A 9470-nucleotide genomic window follows, 5' to 3' on the forward strand; every position below is an offset into this window, starting at 1 on the left:
TGAAGGAGAAAAAAATAACAAAACCCCAGTTATACTTGAGTCTCTATGAAAATCCACTTCTAAGTGAAATTTTTGCCTAGTTTTCGCTCCATTTTTCTATTCTCTCTTGTTCCCGGTTCTCCATTGATATGCAAACAAATAAACTGACAGCCAAAACACAACACACCTTCACGCCCCCCTCTCAATGTGATATCAGAGGAGCAGCTTGTCAATGACCTCGAGCCCAAAGAGTCCAAGCTTTCAAAGGAATCTTCTCTCTTATGGTGCCTTGGAGGAGCAAGAAATTCTCCACGTTCAGGACACCAGATGTCACCGTATCCACTGTCCCTGCCACTTCTTTTCAGGAAGCCGGAGTCTTCGAGTGCCTAAAGAAACATTTTTTAAAGAATAGTAAGTTAAATAAACTTCCAAAAAATATCATCAATCGGTTATTACTTGCTTGTTTGCCTAATTTAAATTGGGTTTCATTTGACATGTAAGGCAATGAGGTTTCTGTCGGACATAGAAAAAAGCTGATGAAAAACAGAAAATAAATTTATAATTGTTTCCCCACAACTGACACAATAAGGAGGTATTCAATATTCAAAGTAACAATAAGGAGATATTCAATATTATTTAATAAACTAGTACATATGTTCTATTCAAAAACAAGGAAAATTACTAGTTTAATGAAAGTTCATAGAGTAACATTGAAATGCTAAACTCAGTTATTACAGTTCTCTAGCAATAAATGTGAAAAGAGTCAAAGAGAAAAACTAACCTTAATTTAGTCATCCAAAAGGAGATAAATCAGCAAGATTATATTCACTCTATCTCCAGGAAATATCTGTGATGGCTTATATAACATAAAACCTTAACAACTGAACTTATTTAACCCTCCCCCCAGAAAAATAAAAAGGAGCAAGTGGGTATAAATTTCACAGAATTCATGTACTCTCACTAATTACACAACCTGGTTCTAAGGTCCTGGCAGCTGGCTTATCCTTCTTGTTGAATAAAGGAAAGCATACTTGTTTGCTGACATACATAACTTATTTTCTATGGATCTAAATAAAATATTAATTTTTTATTGGCTCATATAAAGGATACACAGAAACATCGCAAATGATGTTAACTGTAGGTTTGTGAATTATATAGAACTTACTCAAGATAAGCACTTTTAACTAACATTCTTCTGTGAATGTTAGTGACAAAATATAACCTGGCTTTTTAAACATTAGGATGTGAGTAAAATTTACAAAGCCCATGGTGTAGTCCTGACTTATCGTAATCAATGAATATCTAGTAACTACAATGTTTTATATGGTGAAGATAATTTTGTCATAGTAAAAATCAGAAATGTTACTTTCAGATGAGCTTACTAATACAGAGACAATTTAAAGAACCTAGTAATTACTAACAATGAAACATATTATGTGAACCTTGATTAAGTCAAGATTCAAAATAAAAAGTGCTATGAAAAGTATCTGGAGACAAGTATGAAAGTTTTAATGTCAACTGAATATTAGATAATGGGGAATATCTAAGTTTTCTTAAATATAATAAACATTGTAGCTATACAGAAGAATATTCATATTCTTAGGAGATGCATACTGAGTATTTGGGGAGAAATACACCTTCAGTTTATATTAAAATGGTTAAGTAAAAACATAGATGGATGGATAAACACATATGTAGATAAAGCCAGTATGGAAAATTGTAATAATTGAACCAGATGGTGCATATCTGGGAATTTGTTATACTCTTCTTTCAATTTTTAATTATAAATATTTTCAACATATGAAAAAGCTGAATATGTTGAATATGTGAATAATTAGCAGCTGTCTCAAGCATACTTTTGATCTAATACCATCAATTCATGATTCAATTGTTTGACAACTGTTTGGAGCACCAAAAAGGTCTAGCAGATTTCAGGGAGATTTCATGTGCTTTAGACGCCGACACCCTGGCATTAGAGTTGACATCCTGTCATGAAAATGCTAGTGCCTACCTTACATCCTGCTACTTCCAAGCAGATGGGGAAGCCAGGCCTAGTGCTGGTGCTGCCAAAATGCTTCTCAATATACAGAAAGACTTTTTAAAATTTACGTGTTTAGAACTGTCAGGTTTCTTAGATACTTAGTTGTTAAGGCCTCAGAGTTCAAAACTCAAGATAGATGTTTGACCTCATAAATGTTAAAGTTATTGATGACAGCCACTTCAGTTATAAAATAACCCTTGGCCCTGGTGCCTGGCTTTTAAGGAGGCACCCTGACAAGTCAACTAAAATGAGTCACCTCCAACTTCTAAGATGACTGACTGAGGTGCTACAACTTCCACCAATGATTTTTTAACTGGTATTTTATATAAGCTTTTAAGCATTATCTGGTTAAATGGGAAATGCCTGATGAACACATTGGTTTTGATTTTAACAGAACTGATACAAAACATATGATACAGTCACATGCCTCTAACAGCTACCCCTACTTTATTATAATGGAATGGAACCACAACCATAGTTTTATACACCATAAGGTCTTCATCTGCCTCCTCTGGTTTTGAAACTGGTAACAGGAAACAGTCTTTGATAAAGCATTCCTGGCATAGACACTGTACCAGGATTATTCAACCTAAGTCAGACTGTCATTAAAAGGACCAAAGGCTATAAAGAGAACCCTAGTACAGAAGCCAAAGTCCCACACGTTTTGTTTTTTTTGTTTTTTTTGTTTTTTTTTTTTTTTTGAGACACAGTTTTGCTCTTGTTGCCCAGGCTTGGCTCACTGCAACCTCTGCCTCCCACGTTCAAGCGATTCTCCTGCCTCAGCCTCCCAAGTAGCTGGGATTACAGGCATGTGCCACCACGCCCAGCTAATTTTGTATTTTTAGTAGAGATGGGGTTTATCCATGTTGGTCAGGCTGGTCTCCAACTCCCGACTTCGGGTGATCCGCCCGCCTCAGCCTCCCAAAGTGCTGGGATTACAGGTGTGAGCCACTGTGCCCAGTATCTCACATAGGTTTTAACCAAAAGTGTTATTAGCTGAAATAACTGTAAGGCAAGGTTCTCCCCATGCTCAAAGCCCCCTGAAATTCCTCCATTAGAGTCTCACTATTCTTCATTGCAGTGACCAATATGCTTACCTATCTTAGACAACTGTGCTTTATGAGGTTAGGTAATCTCTCATGAGTGTTTTCCCAACACTTAGTACAATGTGTATGCATGTTAATATCTCAGCTATTTCTTGAATTAACTTATTCAAGGAATTTGAATAGAGTGTTATTGACTCCTTACATTTTGGTGATGAACAGGAATACCTGTATCTTCTAGGCTCTATAATCCCACCTCTTGCTATAATACATGTGACTGGGCTCAGGCAAAATTATTTAAAGATCAGGGTAGGTGCAAGCCAAGGTTATCATGTTCATCCTGGCCTAAAATTTCTTTCAATCACAGCAACTAATATTTATTGCAACCTTACAATGTGCTAGAGACTAATGCTAAATGCCTTACTGGTGTGGTATCATTTAACCATTAGAGAAACCCATGAAGCAATGAATACTAATTAGATGATGAAATACCATTGTGACTACACAAAAGGGCTCTTCAGAGTCCTACAAATTTCCCTGAATAAATACCCCTACCCAGAGAAATTCGTTTTTCCCATGTGGATCTTATAAATGAAGATTTGGCAGAACTACGGTCAGTCCTGGCACTTGGCTCTCTGCAAATAGTCCTCAAGCATTCAAAAGGCTGTCACATTGATTCCAAAATATGAATGACTAGAAATGTGTATAAAACAAAGGATTCTAACTTAAAAACCTTATATCAAGTTCCAGTTAACACCATGTCCTACTCTTTAGGAAACAGAGGCAACATGGTAGAATTGTGGGGATATGAAAGTGTGAGCATTAAAGACTATCATTTATGATAAGAATACACTACTACAAAGAAATTGAGTAAATTCCATGCGTGTTAACAGTCCAGGAAGCACCTCTCTACTACAGGTTGAGTTTACAATGAGTATACAAATACTTAAGCTACATAAAGTGTGTAAGGAAGGAAACCAATGTATGTGTCATCAAATTACATAGAATTAAAAGGTAAGCAAGTCTCTCTACCTTGGAAATTGCTCTGGATTAGATCCAACTCACTCCTTGATGGCAGCATATAAAGCCAGTAAATGAGTAACATTCCTCTTTACTCAGTCCAATCGAGAGTGGGACAAAGAGAGTCGGAGTTGCCATATTTGTTATAGAGGAGAAGGAGAAGAAGAAGAGAGGAGGAAGGGAAAGTAGTGATACTGTATTACAGCAGTAATCTCACACAGATGTAGTTTACTTACCTTCGTCAGAGCTTGTCCTAAAAGATTCTCAAACGCTTTCAAATTAAGATGGGGACCATTATAGTATGGGTTGCTTTGTGCTTTTCTTCCCAGCCAGTACAATGTTATCAAAACCTTAAAAAAAAAAAAAAAAAAAAATCCATGAATAACAAGATCAGTCGATTAGCAACCAACTGCGAGCTCAAATGTAGGTGAGTACTGTAGATAAATGATAGCACATATTACTCTGTGGGTGAAAAGTAGACTTTCTTTTAAGTTTATGGGAAAGGGGAAAGGCACTAAAATCTTAATTTTCTTGCTAAATTTTCCTGTCTCTGAGCAAGTTCTTAGACCAAAAGTCCAGACTCCAAAAGGTAATCATGCATATACTCTACTAGTATATATGAAGAGGGAAACAAATAAAACACAAATGAAACTTTTAAAGCAATCAATATTTTTTCATTGAACTTACAGAATGATCACCTAAACATCAATAATTCTCAGCTTCCTTAATAAGGATGTTAAACTTTTAATAAAGCTGCAACATTTTAGATATTCTTGCAATTTCCATAAAATATTGTAAGACATATGAGTCTACATTGATCAATTACCCAGAGCCCTTAAACATTCAGTGCTTTTCCTTAAAGTCTAAATTGGTAGTTTCCTATTTACTTCCATAAAAATCTTAAAATATGTTTACTTGCCTTTAGCGTATTACTAACACATAACAAACAGCTTCCTAAATGTAACCTATCCTCTTATACCACTCTAACCAAATGCTTTTAAATTTTATTTTATTTTAAGTTCTGGGATACACGTGCAGGATGTGCAGGTTTGTTACGTAGGTAAACGTGTGCCATTGTGGTTTGCTGCCCCTATGAACCCATTACCTGGCTATTAAGCCCCACATGCATTAGCTATTTATCCTGAGGCTCTCCTTCCCCTCATCACCCGACAGGCCCTAATGTGTGTTGTTCCCCTCTCTGTGTCCATGAGTTCTCATTGTTCAGCTCTGGAATACTATGCAGCCATTAAAAGAAACAAGATCATGTCCTTTGCAGGGACATTGTCAGAGCTGGAAGCCATTATCCTCAGCAAACTAATGGAGGAACAGAAAACCAAATACCACATGTTCTCCCTTATAAGTGGGAGCTGAGCAATCTAACCATATATTGTAATACATATATTTAAACATATCTACTGTTTGTAACTGGTTTGTAACCAAAAATTTAATTAGAAAAGAGATGTAGAGTATAATTTTAGATTCACTGCCTTCTTATAGAACACGGAAGTGAAAACCACTTATAATGCTACATTAAGGTAAATGTATCTTACATTTTTCACTCTCCTATCAGTCTCTTCTTGCCTGTAAAGAAAGAAAATATCTATTAGGTAATATCCGTGAACCTTAAATTATTAATTATAGCTAGAAAAAAACTCATTTTATTCTAAAGTTCTATGAATATTAATATCACATGGAAGTTCAAATCTCTTAGAGCTCATATTATCTCCATCAGAAGAATTTTTCCATATTCATTGATTCGACAAAAGTATAATGCATTGATTTTCTGTATTCACTGATATTCATTAATATAATTGTCAGTTTTCTATAAAAAGCAGTGCTGTTTTTTCATTTTATTCGTTTTAGTATAATTTTTAAATACATTATATGCATTTTTTGTATTTCCTTCTTAAACAAAGTTTAAACCCAATGAGGGGGGATCAGTGTGTTCATGAAAGAAAACTGGGAAATGGGGAAAAAAACCTTAAAACACAAAGAGGCCGGATGTGGTGGCTCACACCTGTAATCCCAGCACTTTGGGAGGCCGAGGCGGGTGGATCATGAGGTCAGGAGATTGAGACCATCCTGGCTAACACGGTGAAACCCCGTCTCTACTAAAAATAAAAAAAATTAGCTGGGCGTGGTGGCGGGCGTTTGTAGTCCCAGCTACCCAGGAGGCTGAGGCAGGAGAATGGTGTGAACCCAGGAGGCAGAGCTTGCAATGAGCCGAGAATGGGCCACTGCACTCCAGCCTGGGTGACAGAGCAAGACTCCGTCTCAAAACAAACAACAACAACAAACAAACAAAAAACATACACACACAAAGAAAAATAAAAGCGACTTTGCACTGAGGTTTTTTTTTTTCCATCATCCATAAGGTTTTTAATCCAAGTTCTCCAGAGCAAACTGCTCAGAGACTTTGACCCTGCAAATGTTGAAAAGTGGCAGTTTAAAAAACAGCCATGAACCTCTGCCTGAAGAAACTTCACTGTATTATAAGAATCATGGGTTTTTTGCTCACATATGAAAGGGCATGATACTTATGGGAGAAGTTAAAAAGAGGCAGATGTCACCACAGTGTTGAAGAAGCAACAAAATGCTTCTTCACAAAGGGATGAGTCATCCTAAAAAGAAAGCACTTCCCCTCATTAGAGACACTTAAGCAGGATCGGTGTGAATTCAGAGACTTGTAGAAGCCTGAGCGAGAAAGCTTCTAAGTGGCCTGTCCAGTCTAACAGTACAGTAGTATATTTCAAGATAAAATATACACACATCTATATATGCATATAGAAGACATCAACATAAAACACATATATATTCATATATACAAAGAAAAAATAGAAGGAGAATGTGAGTACACAGAGACAAATTTTTAACTTAACTTTCAAAGAATGAACAAGGCAGCTAAGACCATTCCTTTCCAGAAAACAAACATGCACCGAAACGAACCTAAGAATAGCATGCACCTCTCACCCACCTCCCAAAACAACATCTCAACAATGAAATTCATGAACTCTCACACTACTGATGGAAATGTAAATTGGTACAACTACTTAAACTCTTAAGTCACTTGGTAATATGTATTCAAGCTAAATACATTGGTATTATACAACCTAATAATTCCATTCCTAGGTATATATCCAACATAAACGCTTACATATGTTAACAAAAAGTTATATACAAGAATGCTTATCACAGTACTATTCATCACAAGAAAAACTAGAAGCAGGGTCGATGTCTTTAACATTATAATAGATAAATTATGGCATATCCACATAATGAAATATCATATGGCAATGAAAAGAACCTTCAACTACATTCAACCACAAGTTCAACCTCTCAAATAATGGAAAGAAAAAGAAGCCAAATGCAAAAGAGTACAGGTTGTATTATTCTATTCATATAAAGTACAAAGACAGGCTGAACAAAAAAATGCTGTTAGAAGTCAGGGCAGTGGTAACCCTTGCGGGAAGAGAATGACAGAAGAGATTAGAAGAGGATGGGGCACTAGGATGCCAACTGTTTATGCTTCGATCTGGAAGCTGGCTACCTAGGTGTGCTCAGTTTCCAAAAAGCATTTACGTTGTACATTTATAATATGTATACTTTTCTGTATATTATCCTTCAAAAAAGTAAACAAGTAGAATAAATTCCACAGCCCATGTGCTCAAACCATAGCTTATCTCCTGAGTAAAAAGAAAATTATCTTATAAAAATCCACAGCATTGGTTGTGTGCAGTGGCTCATGTCTGTAATCCCAGCACTTTGGGAGGCTGAGGCAGGCACATCCCCTGAGGTCAGGAGTTCGAGACCAGCCTGGCCAACATGGGGAAACCCCGCCTCTACTAAAAGGACAAAAATTAGCCGGGCGTGGTAGTCGGTGCCTGCAATCCCAGCTACTCAGGAGGCTGAGGCAGGAAGACAGCTTGAACCCAGGAGGCGGAGGTTGCAGTGAGCTGAGATTGCGCCACTGCATTCCAGCCTGGGCGACAAGAGCAAGACTCCATCTCAAACAAACAAACAACCCAGCACTTTAACTTAGAAGTAGTAAGTGGGGAAAGTCACTAGAAACTGACAACAAAAAATAGCAGAGTTGCAAATATATAGCCCCTTTTTTAGACTAATAACCAACATACACATGTCAAACATTAAATTAGCCACAGCACAAAAGAACCATCAATGCCCAAGACAAAGAATGCACTGGGCTGAACATCCTTCCACTTTGATCATAAGCACACTCAAGGCAGAAGGAAAAACAGAGCTCTCTTGAACCCCTGACCTCATTTCCACACTCCTCATAAAGGTTTCTAATCCAACACACTCATTTACTTTTCACTTTTTATCATGATAAAACAATCATTGGAAATACAAGGGATATCCTATTCTGTGATAAACACAATAAGCAGTGACCTTTCCATTATTACCTTTTACTCACTTTACATTCCCTTCTAAATATGAGCATTTATAACATGCTCTTGGACATGATACATGGACCAGCCAAATTAGTGTCCTATCTCTGAAATGCAATGCCAGGAATTCAAGTAGTCAATGATTTGCTGGAGTAAACAGAGTTTACTCTCTCACATACAAATGTATCCCACTGCATGGAAGTCGGTAACCAAGCAGCTCCTTTGCCTGTCATGTGGCCACAGGGCATAACCCAAAGTCCTTCAAAATAGAACTACTGCAATGGTGAAGGGGAAGTTCACAGTAACGCGGGTAACACACACACTTCATGAACCAGCCAACTGACTGCACAACACCTCAGAATGAAATATAAGACAGCCTTAGCTCCAAAGTTGGATAATTCTTCTATAACAATGTCCAAAGTTGACATGGTCTGATACCATCTTTAAGTGCATGGGCTTTGGAGTCAGATCTGGGTCTCACTGTGTTCATTCGGCAATTTACTTGACTTTCAAAGCTTTGGTTTCCTTCTGGACAAAGCAGGGATAATGCGCTCTGTTTCAGTAGATTAGAAGGACATTTCCTTCTAATGGTGAAGTGTTCATCAAGAAACAAGCCAGGCACAGTGGCTCATTCCTGTAATCCCAACACTTTGAAACACCTAGATGGGAGGATCGCTTGAGTCCAGGAGCTTAAAATTAACAGCCTGGAAAACACTGCAAGACCCTGTCTCTTAAACAATGTAAAAATTAGCTAGGCACAGTAGCACATGCCTATAGTTCCAGCTACTTGGGAGGCTGAGGACAGAAGGATCTCTTGAACCCAGGAATTCAAGACTGCAGTGACCTATGACCACACTACTACACTCCAGCCTGGGTGACAAAGTGAGACGCTGTCTCAAAAAAAGGAAGAGAAGAGAGGAGAGGAAAGGGGCAGGGTGAGGGGAGAGGGGAAGAGGGAAGACAGGGGACACGGGGAGAGGG

At 37.6% G+C, this 9470-nt stretch overlaps 1 protein-coding gene across 4 annotated transcripts in view; it reads right to left on the bottom strand.

Annotated features, from left to right (window-relative positions):
* Positions 1-9470, bottom strand: part of LMO7 (LIM domain 7) — a 221594-nt gene that overhangs the window by 59929 nt on the left and 152195 nt on the right. For all 4 annotated transcript variants that reach the window (XM_017868333.1, XM_017868332.1, XM_017868335.1 and 1 more), the window contains 3 exons: positions 5634-5664; positions 4320-4433; positions 167-365 (listed from right to left, as the gene is read on the bottom strand). In XM_017868333.1, the coding sequence (XP_017723822.1) occupies positions 167-365; positions 4320-4433; positions 5634-5664 (344 nt within the window). The remainder of the gene's footprint in view (positions 1-166; positions 366-4319; positions 4434-5633; positions 5665-9470) is intronic.

This window comes from Rhinopithecus bieti, unplaced genomic scaffold, assembly GCF_001698545.2.
Source record: "Rhinopithecus bieti isolate Rb0 unplaced genomic scaffold, ASM169854v2 scaffold_3912, whole genome shotgun sequence".
NCBI lineage: Eukaryota > Metazoa > Chordata > Mammalia > Primates > Cercopithecidae > Rhinopithecus > Rhinopithecus bieti.